This window comes from Myotis brandtii, unplaced genomic scaffold, assembly GCF_000412655.1.
Source record: "Myotis brandtii unplaced genomic scaffold, ASM41265v1 scaffold84, whole genome shotgun sequence".
NCBI classification, from domain to species: domain Eukaryota; kingdom Metazoa; phylum Chordata; class Mammalia; order Chiroptera; family Vespertilionidae; genus Myotis; species Myotis brandtii.
Window position 1 is genome coordinate 5,238,947 of NW_005371410.1, and position 21,827 is coordinate 5,260,773.

At 41.5% G+C, this 21,827-nt stretch overlaps 1 protein-coding gene and 1 pseudogene across 1 annotated transcript; one reads left to right on the forward strand and one right to left on the reverse strand.

Annotated features, from left to right (window-relative positions):
• Positions 1-2,295: 2,295 nt before the first annotated feature.
• LOC102257695 lies at positions 2,296-12,351 on the reverse strand (annotated as a pseudogene).
• A 386-nt stretch (positions 12,352-12,737) lies between these two features.
• On the forward strand, positions 12,738-14,048 carry LOC102258007 (selenide, water dikinase 1-like). The gene is given in 2 exon segments (XM_014532051.1): positions 12,738-13,562; positions 13,565-14,048. Coding segments are annotated over 2 exon segments (1,170 nt in total). The 5' UTR covers positions 12,738-12,790; the 3' UTR covers positions 13,963-14,048.
• Positions 14,049-21,827: the final 7,779 nt, after the last annotated feature.

Here is a 21,827-nt window from a genome sequence, read left to right on the forward strand (position 1 = left end):
GATTCAACAAATGTGAGTTCCTATGAAGCAATGCGCTAATTGCTAAGAGAGTACAAAATGTATAAACCAGGGTCACTATCTTTAATCTATGATCCGATGAGGACAACTAGGCATACTTCCCAAAAAGTTACATGATAATATAAAGTATTTTAGAATAAAATGTGAAATGTGTGGTACAGATTATAGTTGCCATAGAACACCCACCCTTTTATATTCTCAGTTCATTAACCCTTTATAGTTTCACTAGAGGCCCAATGTACAAAATTCGTGCAAGAGTAGGCCTTCCTTCCCCTGGCTGCAGGCACTGGCTTTCCTCTGGCACCCAGGACCCGGGCTTCCCTTGTAGCCCTGGCTTCATCTGGAAGGACGACTGGTCTAATTAGCATATTATGCTTTCATTATTATAGATGTGCCCTTGTACCCAGTCTAGCCTTCGTGCCCAGCCACAGTAATTACACCAGCATCTCAGAACTGTTTGCCCACTTGGTCTTTCATATCTGCCTTATCAATCCCCAATCCTGAGTAAACTTCACTGTCTACTTTCTCAGCTTATTCTCCAGGGTGCTAAGCACAGCTGGAGAGAACTATGTTCTTTGCTCTACCTGACTCTCTATGTGATATCTCACAATTCTTCCAAATTTTACTTACTCACCTGGAGCTCTGATCCCAGAGACTCCTTCATAGTGACATGACCTCCTTTGCTGCAGAAACCACAGGCATCCAGCTTGATTTCACCTTTTATCTTTCCAATCTGAAATTATTTTCTGATCCTCACTCTTCCTTTCCAAAAATAATTTCTCTACCCTTTTCTGACAATCCTCTCTCCTACAATCTTCCTCCAGAATTTGGCCTAACCATGATTTCCCTTCTCTTGTGGGATCAACACTCTCTCAGTCTCCATTGGCTCCTTCTTCTCAACCCCCAAACATGTTTGTAAGTAACCTATTCCCACACCTCCTGCATTAGTTATTCCCGCATAGCAAATTACCTCAAAATTTAGCAGATTAAAACAACAAAAACTTACCTTATAGTGTCTGTAGAATATAGGATCAGCTTAGTTGATGGTCGTTCTGGCTCTGGGTCTCCCAGAAGGCTGCAATCAAGATGTCATTCAGCCCAGCCGGTGTGGCTCACTGGTTGAGCATTGACCTATGAACATGGAGGTCACGGTTCAATTCCTGGTCAGGGCACATACCCAAGTTGCCAGTTTGATCCCCAGTAGGGGATGTGCAGGAGGCAGCCAATCAACGATTCTCTGTCATTGAAGTTTCTATCTCTCACCCTCTCCCTTCTTCTTTGAAATCAATAAAAATATATTTTTTTTAATTTTTTTTAATTTTTTTTAATTAAATCTTTATTGTTCAGGTTACATTTGTTCCTCTTTTTTTCCCCCCCATAACTCCCCTCCTCCCAGTTCCCACCCCACCCTCCGCCCTCACTCCCCACCCACTGTCCTCATCCATAGGTGCACGATTTTTGTCCAGTTTCTTCCCGCATCTCCCATTCCCCTTTCCCCCCCAAGAATAGTCAGTCCATTCCCTTTCTATGTCCCTGATTCATTATAATCACCAGTTCATTCTGTACATCAGATTATTTATTCACTTGGTTCTTAGATTCACTTGTTGATAGATGCATGTTTGTTGTTCACAATTTGTATCTTTACCTTTTTCTTCTTCCTCTTCTTAAAGGATACCTTTCAGCATTTCGTATAATACTGGTTTAGTGGTGATGAACTCCTTTAGCTTTTCCTTATCTGTGAAGCTCTTTATCTGACCTTCAATTCTGAATGATAGCTTTGCTGGATAAAGTAATCTTGGTTGTAGGTTCTTGGTATTCATCACTTTGAATATTTCTTGCCATTCCCTTCTGGCCTGCCAAGTTTCTGTTGAGAAATCAGCTGACAGTCGTATGGGTATTCCCTTGTAGGTAATTGAGTCTCTTTCTCTTGCTGCTTTTAAGATTCTCTCTTTGTCTTTTGCTCTTGGCATTTTAATTATGATGTGTCTTGGTGTGGTCCTCTTTGGATTCCTTTTGTTTGGGGTTCTCTGCGCTTCTTGGACCTGTAAGTCCATTTCTTTCACCAGGTGGGGGAAGTTTTCTGCCATTATTTCTTCAAATAGGTTTTCAATATCTTGCTGTCTCTCATCTTCTGGCACCCCTATTATTCTGATGTTGGTACGCTTGAAGCTGTCCCAGAGGCTCCTTACACTATCTTCGTATTTTCGGATTCTTTTTTCATTTTGCTTTTCCGGTTGGGTGTTTTTTGCTTCTTCGCATTTCAAATCTTTGACTTGATTCTTGCGCTCCTCTGGTCTGCTATTGGGTGTCTGTATAATATTCTTTATTTCAGTCCGTGTATGCTTAATTTCTAGTTGGTTCTTTATCATAGCATCGAGGGTCTCATTAGTTTTCGTGACTCTCTCCTCAAGTTTATTGACAGCTTCTAGCACATTTTTGCAAGCCCTCAAAATTGCGATTTTTAGCTCTATATCCTCCATTTCTGTCATGTTTTTTTGTCTCCGCATTTTTTATGCTTTCTTGGTGCACCCCCTAGTGGTCTTTGTGCGCAGTCTTGTTCTAGTTGAGCCTTGATTGTTGTAGTTAATACTAGAGGGATTTGACCACCAGGCCGACTGGCTGTGTGAATCAGCTGTGTCTGCCGCGGAAAACTTCTGTCCTCTGGGGAGGTGCTAATCTAGCCTTTGCCTGCGGCGATCCGGCAAATGGCTCTGCGCAGGGCTTGGGCGGGGCGGGCTCAACAGGGCGGGCGGAGGGAGCCGTTATGGTGCCCTCAGTCCTGTTCCCAGAGGCTCTGCTTCTCAGAACCCCCGGAACCGCTGCAAACCTCGGAGGGAAAGCTGCCTTCCAACTGATGCCAGACACTCCCGCTTCTCCCGTTTGGGTCCGAGTCCCCAGCGATTCGCCCGTATCTGGAGCTCAGAGTCTGAGACTCCCCCCTGACCGAAAACGACAACCGCGCTCTCAGCCACCAGCCCGCTTTGCGCGCGCACCTCCGCACCTGAGTTTTTTCCACACTGCGCCTCCTCTGAGCCTCGGTGTGCTGTTATTTTTCCTTCTAGTTGAAGAGTCTCTCCTCAGCCAGCCTTCCTGTGGTTCTGGGTGATGTCCGTTCCGTCTTTTAGTTGTATTTTTGAAGTGGTTGTTTGCAGCAGCAGTCTGCGGTGTTTACCTTTGCCGCCATCTTGGTCTCTCCCCCAAAAATATATTTTTTAAAAAGATGTAATTCAGAGCTTGACTTGTGGCTGTAGAATCCACTTCCAAGTTTGAGTTTCCTCACAACATCGCAGCTGGGTTCCCCCAGAGCAAATGATTCAGGAAAGAAAGAAAGAAGGAAGCCCCAATGCCTTTTATTAGCTACTAGAGGCCCAATGCACGAAATTTGTGCAAGAATAGGCCTTCCTTCCCCTGGTTGCCAGCACCGGCTTCCCTCTGGCACCCGGGCCCCGGGCTTCCCTCACAGCCCCAGCTTTGTCCAGAAGTACAGAAGGACGTCCGGGAGGACGTCCAGTCTAATTAGCATATTACACTTTTATTATTATAGATTCTTAGAAGTGGTGTACCATCACTTACTCTATTTGCTAGAAGCGAGTCACTAAATCCAGCCTACACTCAAAGGAGAAGAATCAGTCTCCACCTCTTAAAGAAAAGAACTTCAAAAATTTGTGGACATATTTTAAACCCACCATATCTCTCAAATATACCATTTTTCTTTTCTTTTAAAAAAATATAGTTTTATTATTTTCAGAGAGGAAGGGAAAAGGAGAGAGAGATAGAAACATTCATGATGAGAGAGAATCATTGATTGGCTGCCTCCTGCACGGACCGAGCCTGCAACCCAGGCATGTGCCCTGACCAGGAATCGAACTGTAATCTCCTGGTTCATAGCTTGATGCTCAACCACTGGGCCACACTGGTCAGGCAAATATAACATTTTTCAAGCCTACTAGTTCTTCAAACTACTTTGCTGCTTTCTTACTCCTTTCAGTTATTCCCTTTCCTTACTTTCTCATTACCAATATTCAACTGTTGGCAGTCCAGATAATTATCACCTAACACTATTGCTGTTGAGCATAACAAGCATAACATTCAAATTAGCATGGCATTCAAGGCCCTAGAAAACCTAGTCACACCCTACCTTATCATTTTCTCTCCCCCAGTTTCCATTACATCTCATCCAGATAGACTTCTCATTATTCCCCAAACACACCCTCTGCTTTCCCAACTTAGTTCTTTATCAGATGATTTCCCTCACCAGGAAGATCCTCTCCTTACTTTCTCATTGTTTAAGACCCAGTACAGCCCAGCCAGCATCCCTCAGTGGTTGAGCATCAACCTATAAACCAGAGGTCACAGTTCAATTCTCAGTTCAGGGACATGCCCAGATTGCGGGCTCAATCCCCAGTGTGGGGAGTGCAGGAGTCAGCCAATCAATGATTCTCTCTCATCATAGATGTTTCTTTCTCTCTCTCCTTCCCCCTCCTCTCTGAAATCAATAAAAATATTTAGAAAAAAAAAAAGGTCCAGTACAATTGCCATTTCACCCAAGAAAATTTCCTGATCTTCACAACCATAAATATCCCTTCGCTCCTCTGCACTCCCAGAGCACATTGTCAACTTTACTGTAATAATCTCATTTTACACCATTATTGTGTTGGTGTACACCTTTGTATTCCTTTCAGCTTTCCAATAATACCTTGCTCATTCATATTAAGTTCTTAATCTTTTTTGAATGAATACATTTACCAAATCATTAAGATTTAATTTTAATCTCATCAAAAGGCAAATTAAAGTCCCTATAATCTCTAACTGTATTAGACTAATATACTGAGCTAAGGAAAATTGCAGAATGGCCTTTGCTAAAGAAGAATACAGTCTTCTTTTCTATTATTTGAAAAAATTTAATGGGGTGACTCAAATTAAATTGTGATTATTCTCCAAAAAGGTTTGCTTCTGAGATATGTTTGCGTATAGTATTTTTACAGTCCCCAGTCAACATGAAATTTCCATGGAAACAGATCACACACACTGGAGAAGAAAGGAATTGACTTGTGTTTGAACTGCATTTTGTCATCTCCATGGAGCTATCTGTGCTAAATATTTGAGTGAGCAGAGAAACTATAATTTAAAATAAACTAAGTAAAGACATATTATTTAATGCTTTTTAAAAATGATAATAACTGCTATTAAAGATTTTTATTAATATGTAGAGAAAATAGAAGAAGGCATTTAAAAAATTTCTTGACTCATACATTAATATTAGCAAATCAAATACCCATTTGCTTCTTTACTAATGCAGAAAAGGGAAAGAAATTAAATACTCATCATGAAATGGGTGGTGTTGCTGTTTTTTGGTCTACAGATAAAATAATTTCTTCTGAATATATCATTCTAGTCTAAATTTGTTGTCTAGCAACAACATGGCAGCTTGGTTCCCCCAGAGCAAGTGCATTAAGAGAGCGAGGAAAAAGGAAGCCCTAATGCTTTTTATTAGCCAGTCTTAGAAGTGGTGTACCATCACTTCTGCTTATTCTATTTGCTAGAAGTGAGTCACTAAACCAGCCTACACTCAAAGGAGCAGAATCAGTCTCCACCTCTTAAAGAACTCCAAAAAAGCAGTGGAGCCTGGGCGGGTAGTTCAGTTGGTTAGTGTCATCTGCATATGCCAAGGTTGCGGGTTCCATCCCTGGTCAGAGCACATACAACAATCAAATGAATGCATAAATAAGTGGAACAACAATTCGATGTTTCTCTCTCTTTAAAATCAATCATTTAAAAAAAAAGCAGCAGAAAGCTGCCAATGGAGAGTATCCCTTCCATTTGGCCAGTTTTAATTATTCTCTGATAGTTATGCTCCAGTGGAAATTTGAATGAAGGCTCTACCTAGTTGGGCAGAATAGGCTGAATGACAGTCAGCCTTCAGATGGGTTTGCTACGTGCTCCCTTTCTCCAGTTGGGGAAGGGCTGCCTCCGGAGCTAATCCTGTTTCCTCACAGGCTTTATAGGACTGCCTATACCTTCATTAAATTACAGGTAATCATGCTTAAGGAGGTAGGAAGAGCTCCTATAGGCTTTGCCCCTCTTATAGGAACCAGATTTCCTTTTCTGGGGCAGCTGTGGCTTTGATTGAACCAAGTGACAGCTCAGAGGCTCAGACGTGATTACATTTTGACTCTTCCACAGGGGGTGTGAGTTTAGTGGATAGAGGGCCATATGCCCCAAAGAAAGGTAAGCCTAAAATCCAAGATGTTGATGACACAGGCAAAAAAGGATGAAAAACCCAAGATACTCAGGCCTGGAAAGTGAGACTTTGGCTAGATTTAATGAGAACCTACACACCACAGATAATCTATTTTCCCTTCAGATTCATTCTCTAGCCCACTCTGTGCCCTGAGAGGCTGACCTATATGGACTGTGTCACTTTACACTCTGACTTCTAGTTGTGTTCAGAGACTCTGGAGGGGGGCTGATACTGGTAGGAAATTGGTAAAAGAGTGAGGAAAGGATGTTTATTTCCCTGGCTCCCTCCCTGCCACATAGCCATGTTGGCGGTTCCCCTCTGCTAAAATCACCACTCCTATCAGCGGGCTGTCATAGCATAGGTCTTCAAGGGGATTCAGCCACCATTCCTTCCCCTTTCTAGCTTAGGGATGGTATCAGCTCCCTGCTGTTACTAGCCATGGGGTACTACAACATCCTAGTCTTTTCTAAACCTTGCCTTTATAAATACCCTTTTGTTGTTGTTATTAATCCTCACCAAGGATATTTTTCCATTGATTTTTATAGGGAGTAGAAGGAAGGGAGGGAGAGGGAGAGAAACATCAATTTTTAGAGAGACACATCGATTGGATGCCTCTGCCACATGGCCTGACCAGAGGACCAACGCTTTAACCACTGAACAACACTGGCCAGCCAGGGCATAAATAACCTCTTTATTAAACTACTAGAGGCCTGATGCACGAAATTCGTGCAAGGGGCTCGGCCCTCGCAGCCGCAGCAGCTTGCCTCAGCCCTCAGAGCCCTGGCTTTGTCCACAGAAGGTCATACAGAAGGACATCCAGAAGGTCGTTCGGCTGTCTGGTCTAATTAGTATGTTATGCTTTTATCATTATAGATCCTTAATTACCCAGTTTGATGGTACCACCTTTTTTCTGAATCCTGACTGATCAGGTGATATTGATTTTCAACAAGAAATCTCGGAAACAGTTTATACAATTTTACTATAAATAATATTTATTATGGAGGCATTTCCTTGTGCACAGCATATTTTATGACTAAAACCTTCCCATGTTCCTGAACTGATCCTTGAGGTGAGCTGCTTTCTGTCTCTGCACAAGTGAGAGGGACTGAGAACAGTCCTTTCTTCCATCCTGGCAATTAACCCTGGGCATATTTACAAATGAGTAGCTTTCCCTCAAGATGTGGCCAGTCTGTCAGACTAAACTTCAGTCCTGACTACTGGTTTTCAAATTCAGCTCCCTGCGGGGGCTATAGCCTGACCTTAAACCCTAGCCTTGTAAATCTTGCAGATATTTCCCAATGAATTTGTTTTTCCCCCATTGTCTTTCAGTAGCTGGCTGCTTCCTCTGTCACCAAAAATGGATCTCCTTGTCACTGTTTTTGCCCTGATCCTGAACCTAAAAAACTGTCTGTCTCAAAATCCCTTCTGTTATACTACCCCTGTCCATCAGATGGGAATCATATTTGCTGATTCTCTTGGACTTTTCTATTTGGACTGCTAGGCCTTCCTTGGAGCCTATGCCTATTGGGTGACTTTTCCTCCAGCTGTCATTCCTCCTACACAGACTTCTGCCAATAGGATTCTGGAATACTTCATGGCCAAAGTTATATCACTCAGGATCAATACAAACTGAAGAGGAATGAACAATACAGTGTTCAAAATAGAGAGACAAGAAGACACACACAAAAAGGCAAAATAGACAGAAAGGAAGAAATAGGAAGTGTGCTTTTAGTAAAATACTAAAAACAATGCATTCTAAGCAACCAATAGAGGTATTGGTCAGTTTATTAATGAATTGGCATTTTTAAATCAGCCCTTGTAAGTCAATTCCCTAAGGCTTAATCACTGTAAATGAACATTAAAAAATTTTTTTAAAGCCTGTGGACCAAGATCCTAAAATCAGGACCCTAACAATTCTTGGACTCCAGCATAAAGACTCTGACAAGAAACAATATTAAATGTTCAGAAAAGAGGAGAAAGGTTAAAATTATGGTATTACTAACAGGTTAAAATTATGGTAATACATAAATTATGGTATTGGGAACCTGATTACTTAGCATTTTATTGATGACCAAGGCTCATCAATAACTACCTCTAGTCACACTGCTAGTTTTGGGGAAACTAGAATTTAAATTGAGGCTTGTTTTTTTAAAAACATATTTTTAAGAAAGCCATGTTATGGTTTGTTGTTTTTTAAAATATATTTTTATTGATTTCAGAGAGAAAGGGAGAGGGAGAGAGAGAGAGAAGCATCAGTGATGAGAGAGAATCATTGATTGGCTGCCCCCTACTGGGGATGGAGCCCGCAACCCGGCATGTGCCCTTAACCAGAATGGAACCTGGGACCCTCCAGTCCGCAGGCTGACACTCTATCCAGCTAGGGCTAAACTGAGGCTTGTTTAAAAAACTCATAATCTTCTCTACTGCCCTAATATATAAGTATGATAGAATGTCGGGCAGCCCTTAAAATAATACATATGACTCTAGCCTCTGACCATCATTCTCCATGTGACCTGGAAATCTTTCATCTGAAAGCTTTACCCCGTTTCCAGGCCTCTCGTGGAGGTTTTACTCTTCCACAACTTTGTGATTCTTCTACACTCTCTGGGACTCGAAATGGTAGACTGTTAGAGCAAAGCTATAAACTAATCATCATATATATGATTAGCCAAAGAGAAGATAACTAATTTTATAACACTTTACCAATTGTTTTGAATGTCCTAAAGTAACAAATCAGGGACCCATTTTTTTTTTTTACAGGTAATTCACAAAGATTGCCTTAAAAGACTTCATGTAAACATTTCCACAGACATGTCCTATTGATACCTCAAACCCAAAGACCATATAGTCATCCAAACGTCGGTTACCAACCTGTATTCCAAACACAAGCTTAAGCTTAGTCAGATCTTAATAGATGTGTTAGTTAAGTGACCCTCCACCTCCTCAACAATGATCTTAGAGGTTTCACTGTTCACTGAAGTCTCTCGCGGGGGTCTGTGGGGGCAGGCGGTCCCTCCTCTCGCCCCCACTCCTCCGCCAGCCCCTGACCCGACCTTTCTGCCTGGGCCTCGCCTCTTCCTCCGTCTCACGCCCGCAGTGGGCCAAGCCTCGGAGAAGAGCCTGCTAGTTAGGGGTGCGAGGACGTTTAACCCGCTCCTTCCTCCGGGGCAGGCATTAAGCCCCTCGCTCAGTTCCCAGGCTGAAGCGCCTACTAGGGAATCTGTATAATATTCTTTATTTCAGTTAGTGTATGCTTACGCGCGCGTGCGTCCTCCTTCAGTCAGGGCGGCATTCGAACACAACGGTGGACTTGCCGACGCTCCTTTCACCGCATTCCCGCGAATCGTCGCCCATGGAAACGGCCTTCCCCAAGGGGAATTCGAAGCCCCTTCAGACTGAGGGGAAGTGGGGGGCGGGGAAGAGCGAGGAAGGCTTTTTCATTTTAAAGAAAGAAACCGTCACTCGCCTCACCTTCCCTTCTAGCTTCTCAGGATAGAAACGGCTTTCTGCGCTCAGATTAATAGATGTGTTAAAGGCAAGAGGTATTTTTCTTTTAAATGGTAAGTTTCTTCTTCGTGAGGTAATGTGGTATCCGTACGTTACCCAGAATTCCCGAGGGCCCACGAGGCGTATTTCCGGTCGCCGAGCCCCTTCACCCTACCTCAGCCCCCGAGTGGGTGGAATCCTCGCCCGATTCTATAGTTTCCTTGTATTTTCTGATCCTAAGAAGGAAGCTGCTTTTTAAAAAATGCCTGCTCCCTGCAAAAGTGTACAAAAGTACATAAAACGTATGTAAAAGAAAGTTAAACGCAGCCTCCATCTCGCCATCCAGAAATAATTTAACAGTGCTGTATAAACTTGGAGACTTGCCATGCATACACGTGACATTTTCTTTTAATAGAAAAATGTGATCCTATTACTAGTATGTTCTCCCAGTAATGTCTCCTATATTGGGAGATTAAAAGATTACACAATCCTTTTTAATGAGTGTAATGTCACTTAATAGATATAAGATGTTCAACCAATCCCAAAATGGTTGGACAGTCTTTCAGTTGTATAAACAATACCAGGTGACTATTCATATACATAAATGTATACATATACCTGATTACTTCCAATAAATTCATAGAAATATAATTGCTGGGTCAAGGGAAATGCACAATTGTAAGATTCTCATGTTACCAGATTCTCCCCTTGAAATGTATTTGCAATAGTCCCCACTTATCCATAGTGCTCGGTGCTGGGGATAAGAGTCTGGTAGGAGAGAAGCACACATAAATAGGACATTACAATATCATGTGATAAGTTATGTGATAGGGTTAAGTACACTGTGCCATGGAGCACTATGTTCTATGGTGAGGGAAGGACTGAAGATTAAATGCGAAATTAGGCAGGTGAAGTAGGGAGGGAAATAAAAAAAATGCTCTAACAGTTATTTTCAAAGTGTGGTTCATGGACCAGCAACATTAACCACCTGAAAACTGGTCAGAAATTCAGATTCTCAGGCCCCATCCCAGACCTACTGAATAAAAAAACTGTGGGTGGGACCTTAGCAATCTGTGTTTTTTGTTGGTGGTGGTTTTTAATCCTCACCTGAGGGTATGGTTGGGTTTGTTTTTTTTAATTACTATTATTACTGATTTTAGAGAGAGAGAGGTACATCAGTATGAAAGAGAAACATCCATTAGTTGCCTCTTGTACATGCCCCAACCAGAGATTGAACTCAAAAACCTAGGTATGTGCCCTGACTGGCAATTGAACCTTTGGCCCTTCGGTGCACAGGATGACACTCAACCAATTGAGCCACACCAGCCAGGGCCAGAATAGTTTTTGCATGTATCAATGTGAATTTATTGTCATATGTCCCATGTAGGATGCTTAAATTCATATATCAATAGTTTCTTTTAAATCTCACCTGATTATATTTCAAAGTAAAAAGTCCTGGCCAAGGAGCTAGCAAATTAATTTCCTTAAATAAGTCCATAAACTTAATTTCTATGTATTTTCTTAAAGAACTTGTCACGTAGACTCATAGTAGATCTTATAAACTTTGCAAAACTACATTGTTATAGGATACTTAGGTTAATAGATACCCCTTTATTTAAATAATATTGAAAAATATTTACATAAATTTTAGTATTGTAAATACCAAGGAAGCCCATATCAATTGACCACATACATTCCAGACACTTCCCTAAATTATTGTCTCCTTTAATCCTCACAATAGTTGAAAGCAGTATTACCTTGACTTTACTATGGCAGGAACTGAGGGTCTTGGAAGTTAAATGAATTATTCCAAGACAAGTAGTAGGTAGTGAAGATTCAAATCAGAGTATTTGGATTCCATGAACAAGGTTCTTTCTGTCTCTTTGTGCTTACCAAGTCCCAGAAATTAGAAATATAAAGATGAAGCCCAGCTGGAGTGGCTCAATAGTTTGAGCCTCGACCTATGAACCAGGATGTTGGTTCAATTCCTGGTCAGGGCACATGCTCAGGTTGTGGGCTCCATCCCCAGTAGAGGGTGTACAGGAGCCAATCAATGATTTTCATCATTGATGTTTCTATCTCTCTTTCCCTCTCCCTTTCTGAAATCAATGAAAAACATTTTTTTCACATAAAAATTTAGTTTATTAATCCTCTTATGAAAAATCTGCACAATCATCACAGATAAAGTCACTGAAGAATCTTTACTCCTTTTTGCCAGCACCAACATTGGCCTTTGCAGTCCCCCTGACTTTCTTCATTCTGTTCTTGCGTTCTGTTTTCTTGAGGTTGTCTTCTCATATAGGCCATATCTTGCAAGTCTATGTTTGGGTTCGTTTTTCTTTGTGTAATCCAAGGAACCATAAATGATGCCAAAGCCAGTTGTCTTGCCACCAACATAGTGGGTTCTGAATCCAAACACAAAGATGACATCAGGTGTGGTCTTATACATTTTGTCTAGTTTTTCCAGAATTTCTGTCTTGGGCACTGTTGCCTTCCCAGGGTGAAGGACGTCAATGCCCATTTGCTTCCGCTGAAGTAGTCTGTTGGTCATGAACTTCCTGGTTCGGATAGTTACTGTGTCATTCATGATGATGGTTGAATTTCAAGCAGCCAGGGAGGAAAAAGCAAAAATATTTAAAAAAAGAAAAGAGGGTCCCCTGGCGCAGCGCCGACTGAACCTGGGCGCCCGGGCCGGGTGTGGGCCGGCCAGTGGGCTACACGCGGTTCCCCGCTGTCGCCACGTTGGGGGGCATTTGGGCATGGCCCTGCCAGCGATACCGTGCTGCCTCCTCCACCACGCTGCACAAAGAACCCAGGCCCCGTTGGCCTTTAAAAGCAACAGCCTGAGATTCAAGGTGTTCTGGAGTTCCGTGCCCAGATGTGTGTTTTATGGTGAATGCCTGGTCGGTGCGCCCACCTCATCATGTCCCTTCCATTGTTGGTGTCCTGGGCTTAGGGGCTTGGAGGTAGGTGTATCTGAAGAATCCAGTGAACTAAGAGAGGGAGGAGAGGGGCCCAGCTGTGAGGTGTGTACACCCAAGAACCATGTCTACATGGGAGTCTTTTAACCCGGAAAGTTATGAATTGGACAAGAGCTTCCGATTAACAAGATTTACTGAACTGAAGGGCACTGGTTGCAAAGTGCCCCAAGATGTACTGCAGAAATTGCTGGAATCCTTACAAGAGAACCACTTCCAAGAAGATGAGCAGTTTCTGGAAGCAGTTATGCCAAGGCTTGGCATTGGGATGGATACTTGTGTCATTCCTTTGAGGCACAGTGGTCTTTCCTTGGTGCAAACCACAGATTATATTTATCATATTGTCGACCCATATATGATGGGCAGGATAGCATGTGCTAATGTACTCAGTGACCTCTATGCAATGTGGGTCACAGAATGTGACAATATGCTGATGCTCCTTGGAATCAGTAATAAAATGACCGATAGGGAAAGGGATAAAGTGATGCCCCTAATTATACAGGGTTTTAAAGATGCAGCAGAGGAGGCAGAAGCGTCTGTAACGGGCAGACAAACAGTGGTAAACCCCTGGATTGTTTTGGGAGGAGTGGCCACAACTGTCTGCCAGCCCAATGAATTCTTCATGCCAGATAACGCAGTGCCTGGGGACATGCTGCTTCTGACAAAGCCCCTGGGGACACAAGTGGCCGTGGCTGTGCACCAGTGGTTGGATATTCTTGAAAAGTGGAATAAAATTAAACTAGTGGTCACTCAAGATGTGGAGTTGGCATACCAGGAGGTGATGATGAATATGGCAAGGCTCAACAGAACAGCTACTGGACTCATGCACACATTCAGTGCCGCGCTGCCACTGATATCACTGGCTTTGGAATTCTGGGCCATGCACAGAACCTAGCTAAACAGCAGAGAAACGAGGCGTCCTTTGTGATTCACAACCTCCCTGTCCTGGCCAAGATGGCTGCTGTGAGCAAGGCCTGGGGAAACATGTTTGGCCTCATGCATGGGACCTGCCTGGAGACATCAGGAGGGCTTCTAATCTGTTTACCATGTGAGCAAGCAGCTCGGTTCTGTGCAGAGATAAAGTCTCCCAAATATGGTGGAGGTCACCAAGCATGGATTATTGGGATTGTAGAGAAGGGCAACCGTACAGCCAGAATCATAGACAAACCCCGGATCATCGAACTTGCACCACAGGTGGCCACTCAAAATGTGAATCCCACACCTGGTGCCACCTCTTAATCTAGACCGAAATAGCTATTTGGTTTTGTTTTTAAATAGATCTATTTCCTTTATCATTTCAATTAAAGACTATAAACAACAAAAAATCTCATTGTGTCTACACATCTGGTGACCTGAGGTCTATTTGTGAGTGGATGCAATTAATAAGATAAAATCCATTGCCTTTTTTTAAAAAAAATCTTTATTGTTCAGATTATTACAGATGTTCCTCTTTTTTCCCCCCCATAGCTCCCCTCTACCTGGTTCCCACCCCACCCTTCCTGTTACATTAACTGAAGATACACCTAATCTTGAGGCAGCTTCTGAGTTGAGAATTATATTGTTATCCAATACTGGTGATTCATTTTGAATCTTTAGACACATCTCTTGCCACATAGGCTCTTTTTAAAGGTGCTTTCACATAGCACAGACATTACCAGTCATAGTGTCAAGTTGCACTTTGTGCCTTTCATTTCATGTATATTTATCATCAGTTTGATCTTTTTTAAGTGTCTTGAAAGGTATTCTGGAAAGATGGAATTGGTGACACAGTGGTATCCCAGTAGGAAGAAGGTTGCATGATTCCTTTGAGTTTTTTGTTTTTTTTAATATTTTATTGATTTCTTACAGAGAGGAAGGGAGAGGGATAGAGAGTTAGAAACATCGATGAGAGAGAAACATCAATCAGCTGCCTCCTGCACATCTCCCACTGGGGATGTGTCCGCAACCCAGGTACATGCCCTTGACCGGAATCGAACTTGGGACCTTTCAGTCCGCAAGCCGACGCTCTATCCACTGAGCCAAACCGGTTTCGGCTCCTTTGAGTTTTTGATTTGTAAAGCCTCGTCTTCTAATTCAAGAGTATCTCTTTGACCCAGGATGTTTCCCAATATGCATTCAGTTAAGGCAGGTGCTTAACTCGTAGAAGATAAAAAGGAAATTTTCTTTCTTTTTTCTTTTTTGTAGCCTTCCTAATATTTACAGTAATATCATTAACCTCATTCTTTATCAATAGCAAAAACAGGATACTTTTTGCAATGTAATAGATGTTCTATAGTGCAACAAGAAATTGCCGTCTAAAAGGGGGGAGGGTTCATGTAAATATTCATTTACAATTCAATATATAATTACACAGTTTTTAAATAGAATCAATAATAAAGACTGTTCTGTGGATGGTAGTGCTTAATACATTTTATATTTTGTATAGTGATTTCAGGCCTTTTGTTTTCTTAAAATCAGCTATTTAACCTAATTCTGAGCATTACTTTGTCCTTTGTGCCAGAACTATTTTGTGCAGGCTTTTTGTGATGTGTTAAAAATCTGCATTGCCAACTTGCAGCTCGAACTTAAACTTGTTATTCAAGTAAATATTTAATTTTTTTACTCTTGTATAATCAGATTCCCCTTTTAGTATTATTTTAGAAGCATTGGGAGGGTTTTGGCTAAAGTACAATTTATTGGGGAAAACTAGATTTTAGTTTTATAAAACTTTTAAGTCTTTCATGGGACCTATATTTTCTTGAATTAAATTTTGTAGTTCTAGAAAAAATAGGCGATCTAAAAAGGTGTTTATCTGTGTTACTTAGAAGCAGAGGCTTCCTTATATTGTAACCTACTAAGTGATCTGGAGGGATTCCTGTCATTAAGCACAAGTACACTGACCCCTCAAATGTCTGCATAAGAGAACAAGCACCACATCGCTGCAAGTTTCTAAATGCTTCCTACATACAGGCCCCAAAACCATGTGAACCGATCAACTTCTTGTCAAAGGAAACCGCCACTGGGGAGAGAAAGACCTGGAAGAGGCTTTACCATGGACACTCCCCCTTTCGGGAGCCCGAGAGCAGCCTGTCTGGCATGTCTCACTGGAGCTCAAGTCATAGAATGTGTACAGTACCTGAGAGGCTGCTACAGAACTGAAGTTAATTGGACATTTTATAGGGATTTATACAGATGTTGGTCCTCATCAAAAACAAACCAGTATTCTGCAAAATAAAATGTGTTGGAAACCTCTGAAAAAAAAAAGAAAGAAAGAAAGAAAATAAATATAAAGATGAATAAGGCTCAGTTGCTGCCCTCTACAAGCTTAGAAGCCAGCTAGTCAGTTAGAAATGTGAACAATTGAAATAAGTTCTAAACTTCTTTGTGTACTAGAGTAGCATAAGCTGTAGCTTAAGATAGACATCACATTCCAGATCTTTTTCTCCATTTAGCATTATATTTATTTTACTTTTCAAGTACTTTTATAGTACTATTCTTTCATTTCTTTATAAATATTAACTTATATAATTCTCATTTAACAACACTATGAGGTGGTTACTATTACATCTCCATTTTACAGATGAGAAAGTAAGGTCCATGCAGGTTAAATAGCTTACTACAAGTCACACAGCTAGTAAATAGTAATGCTGGGATTCATATCCAAATAGTCTGGTTTAAGAGTCTATATTTCTGCCACTAGATTATGTTGCTTCTAAATCTTTCTAGACTAGACTGTCACAATTTTTGGAGCACTAAAACATGATAGTATTTTTTATGTATTAATCCTGTAAATCAAAAGCATAAATAAATGTGATGGGCTGTTTTAACCCAGGGATGTTTTCTAAGCATGGACCTTTTTGACAGGACCAAATATCAAGGAACATTTGATATGGACCAAATGTCTTTGTGGACAGAACCAAATGTACTAAAAAGTACCCAATAACTAATAAGTGACAGAGAAAAAATTTAATCCAGATCTTTCTGGCTGCAATAGCCTTATTCTGGCCACTGTATTTGTTGGAGGCAAGGTAGGCTAGACAAAAGAAAAAGATACTGAGAAAAATTTAATTGTATCTGTCCACAATGCCAAGTCCATGTCTTATACATAAGTACTCAAAAATTAATAATGACACAGCCTATATAATAAAGAAGTAATATGCAAATTAACCCTCACACCCTCACAAGATGGCTGCCTACAACCAGGCCAGCAGGGGGGTTAGTGAGGGATGACCAAACGACTGAACAGCAGGCTGCGTGGGGCGACCAGGCCAGCGGAGGGGCCATGAGCGGGCAGTAAGTGACCAGGCCAGCAGGGGGCAGTTAAGAGCAACCAGGCGGGCAGGGAGGGGGCAGTTGGGAGTGACCTAGCCAGCAGCTGGGGGCAGTTAGGGGTGACCAGGCCAGCAGGGGGGGCAGTTAGGGGCAATCAGGCTGGCATGCAGAAGCAGTGAGGGGTGATCAGGCCAGCGGGGTGGGGGGGCAGTTAGGGGCGACCAGGCAGGCAGGTGAGCGATTAGGAGCCAGTGGTCCAGGATTGTGAGATGGATGTCCGACTGCCGGTTTAGACCCGGTTTAGGCCCGATCCAAGGGGTCCCGGATTGGAGAGGGTGCAGGCTGGGCTGAGGGGACCGCCCCCCCCCGTGCACAAATTTCATGCACCGGGCCTCTAGTGTATAATAAACTATAATTTCTAATTGGAACATTTATCTTGGCTAACTAAAGCAATTGGAAATTCTACTTCTTTTTCTTTTAAACACAAAAAATAATTTGCCTATTTTCCATCCTCCCCATATCTAAAAGTAATTCACAAGAATGGATGCTAGGCCTGGCCAGTGTGGCTCACTGGGTGAACATTGACCTATGAACTAGCAGGTCACAGTTTGATGCCCGGTCAGGGCACATGCCTGGGTTGCGGGCTCAATCCTTAGTATGGGGTATGCAGGAAGTAGCTGATCAATGATTCTCTCTCATCATTGATGTTTCTATCTCTCTTTTCCTCTCCCTTCCTCTCTGAAATCAATAAAAATATATTTGGGGGAAAAAAGCTTCTTAGATAATTCTAATGTGTTGACAAGGTTGAGAAAAATTGACAAGCATATATGTGGCTGGCACAAAGTAAATACCCAATAAATGGTAACTTCAAATAATTGGGGGTGTAAGGGAGAAAGTAATAGAAAGCTTCTAGACAGGTAGATTCAACTTGAAGCAAATGAGGCTCAACTTTCAGGACTCCTTCTAAGGCCCAGTGAGGTTTCCTTGGCGTGAGGGAAAAATGTCAGCAGCCCCCGCCGGTGCTGGAGTGCTGCCCCACCTGGAGTCACCTGTCTGTGCCATCTAATTCTCTTTTTTACTTCCCTATTTTCTTTCTTCTGACTGCAAAATACACTTCAGTTCATGGAAGAGATCAGCCAGATTTCAGACAGGATAAAAATTATTTCTATGAGAAGATCTTAGTATATGCCATCAATAGATAATTCTTGTTATTTTATTTTACTGTTGTTGAAAACAATACCCAAAGATGATATGATCTGCCTCAAGAAACAGATTAGCAAATAGTTACAGTAGCAGCACAGTAATGGAATCGACGTCTTGTTTTACACTCCTGTGCTTCAGCACACTGATACATCTCCCGAGTGGTGAGACAGATCTGTGCTGGGTGATCATGCATAAACGCCAGAGGATGGTGCTACTGACCTTTAAAAACTTGCCTCATTCCTTGTGTAATTGATATAGCCTCAGGCCTTACTAGCTTGTGACCTCAGAACAAGGCCATCTGCTTTATATCCAAACCACAGTCTTGAGCCTAAGGAGCTGGAAGACCATTCCTCTGCTGGATCCTCATGCTCATCCCCACCTCCTCCAAACCCAAGGAACACTTAGGTGTTCTTTGTCATCTCCATCAGTCCCTGACTTGCATAGGCATCCTTAAAGGCCCTGGGAGAAGTACTAGTAGTGTATTCAGATGGGTGTCTGTTTTTGTAAAATTTGTAAATATTTTCATCGCAATCAATTAAGATCTTTATTTCTACTACTATTTCCACTCTCCCTGTCTATAGTGGTATTGGGTGGTTATGGGCCCTTTTATAGGATCTGGTGAAGAGGAAGGTAAAATATTAAAAAGGAAGTTAGAAATATACTATTTTTAACAGCTTTAATGTCAGGTATTTTTGGCATATTATTATTATTTTGTTGTTAATTCTCACCCAAGGATATTTTTCCGTTGATTTCTGTTTTGTTAATCCTCACCCAAGGATATTTTTTCATTGATTTTTAGGGAGAGTGGAAGAGAGAGGGAAAGACAGAAACAACAATTGGTTGCCTCCTGCACAAGCCCTGACCAGGGCCCCAGCTGAGGAGGAACCTGCAACCAAGGTACGTGCCCTTGACCGGAATCAAACCCGGGACCCTTTGGTACCCAGGCCGACGCTCTATCCTTTGAGCCTAACCGGCTAGGGCTCCATTGATTTCTTTTTGTTTGTTTTTTTATTTTATATTTTTCAATATACAAAATAAATCTATTACCAGATTGTAGATACAAAATAATTAGCTATTTACATGCAATAAACATTAATATTTCAATAAAAATGATTTTAAATATACTATTACATGCAATTAATATTTCAAGAAAAAAAGATTTTAAATATAATAATATTACCAAAATTGTGCTAACATAATATAATATCACAAATGTTATAGGAAATATTAAAAATATGCAAATAGGATTACTTCTATTATATTCTAAAATATTTTTTTCTCTGGCTCTGTTTTTGTTTATCAGTTTATGTTGTTCATTATATTTCACAAATGAGTGAGATCATGTGATATTTATCTTTCTCCGACTAGCTTATTTCGCTTAGCATAATGCTCTCCAGGTCCATCCATGCTGTTGTAAATGGTTAAGAGTTCCTTCTTTTTTACAGCAGTGTAGTATTCCATTGTGTAGATGCCACCATTTTTAATCCCCCTCCATTGATTTCTTAGAGAGAGTTGAAGGGAAGGGGAAGAGTTAGAAAGAAAGTAACATTGATGTGAGAGAGACGCATCAATTGGTTGCCTCCTGCATGTGCCCCACCAGGGCCGGGGATCAAGCCTGCAACCAAGGTACATGCCCTTGACGGGAATCGAACTGGGACCCTTCAAGTCTGTGGGTGGATGCTCTATCCACTGAGCCAAACTGGCCAGGGCTGACATACATTATTGATAATACTGTAAAAGGCACATATTTAAAGTGTATCATTTGTTAAGTTTGACTTATCTATAGCCTGAGAAACCATCACCAAATTTAAGATAATTAATAGACCCATCACCGTCAAAGTTTTCCTCATGTCTCTTTGTAATTCCTCCTTCCTGCCCTCACCCTAGCCCCAGCCAACCACTGATCTGCTTTCTGTCAGTATAGCTTAGTTTCCATTTTCTATAAATGGAATCATACAATATGTACTCCTTTTTGTCTGGCTTTTTTCACTGAACATAGTTATTTTGGGATTGATCCATGTTGTGGGTATCAACAGTTCCTTCCGTTTTATTGTTAAATAGGGTTTCATTTTATGGATGTGCTGTAATTTCCCTATCCAACTGTTGTTGAGAGATGTTTGGATTGTTTCCAGTTTGGGGCTCTTAAAAACAAAGCTGCTATGAACATTTGTGTATAAGTTTTTGTATGGACATATGCTTTTGTTTCTTCTAAATACCTAGAAGTAGAGTGACTGGTCAGATGTATTTTATATTCCCACTAGCAATGTATGAAAGTTCCAGTTGATTCATATTCTTGCTCATATTTAGTATGGCCAGTCTTTTATTTTATCATTCTAATAAGGGTGGCAGAATATCGCTATGATTTTAATTTACATTTCCCTAGTGGCTAATGATGAAGAGTATCTTTTCATGTGCTTATTTGCCATCTCTTTATCTTCTCTATGAAATGTCTTTTCAAATCTTTTGCCCATTTAAAAATTTTTTTGTGTTGTTTTCTTAGTGTTGAGTTTGAGAGTTTTTTACGTATTCTGAATATTCCCAGATGTGGTTTGGTTCCATATGTCCGGGATAAAGCAATCACCCTGGATGACAGAGTATTTCCAAAGCTGATTCCTGAGTCTTGAAGTGTTAGATACCCCCCACCTTACCCTGCAATATAGTCCTTACAGCAAAACCACTCTGTATGGGGAAAACACTCCCTGTATTTCTCCTTTACTCTCACACCACTACCATACTTCACTATACTCTGATACCACATGTGTGTTTTCCACACATCAAGCAATTATCCAACACCAGCTGGGTGTCCCACAATTTAACTCAATTCTGACACTATCTACCTGGAGGTAGTATCAGATCCAACAGGTTGAAGGTTCATTCTCTGCCCCTTACCACTCTCAGATGCCAGTTACAAGTCCCAGGTGGTCGCCTATACTTCTGACCAATTGGCTATAAGTTGGGGTTCCCGTTACCTCCTCCTTGGGTTGGATAAATTTTTAGAATTGCTCACAGTACTCAGGAAAAACACTTAACTTATATTTACCAGTTTATTATAAAAGGATACAGATGAACGCCCAGATGGAAAAGATGTATAAGGCAAGGTGTGGGGGAAGGGGCACAGAGCTTTCATGTCCTTGCCAGGCGCATCACCCTCCCATTACCTCCATCCTTTGTGTGTTCAACCTGGAAGCTTTCTGAATCTCATACTTTTGGGATTTTTGTGGAGGCTTCCTCCTGGAGGTATGATTGATCATTAACTCAGTTTCTAGCCTCTATCCCCTTTCTGGAGGATGGGAGTGAGACTCAAAGTTCCAAGCTTGGCTTGGTCTTTCTGGTGATCAGTGCTCATTCAGGAGCCCACCAAGTATTGCCTCATTAAAACAAAAAGACTCCTATCACTTAGAAAATTACGAGGATTTTAGGAGTGTTGTGCCAAGAACTAGGGGCAGAGACTAATATGTACACTTTTTATTATTTCATGCTCTAAGTCCTTTCACAGCTTTTCTTCTAGCCTGGGGGTAGAAGTTCAGACCTACACATTATCCTGCTTACTGTCTAGTCTTACAATTTCTCACGAGCCAGATGTATTTCTCTATCTACAGTTGTCTTCACAGTTGTCTCCACACACAATTGATGGATACCTGCTTGTTTGC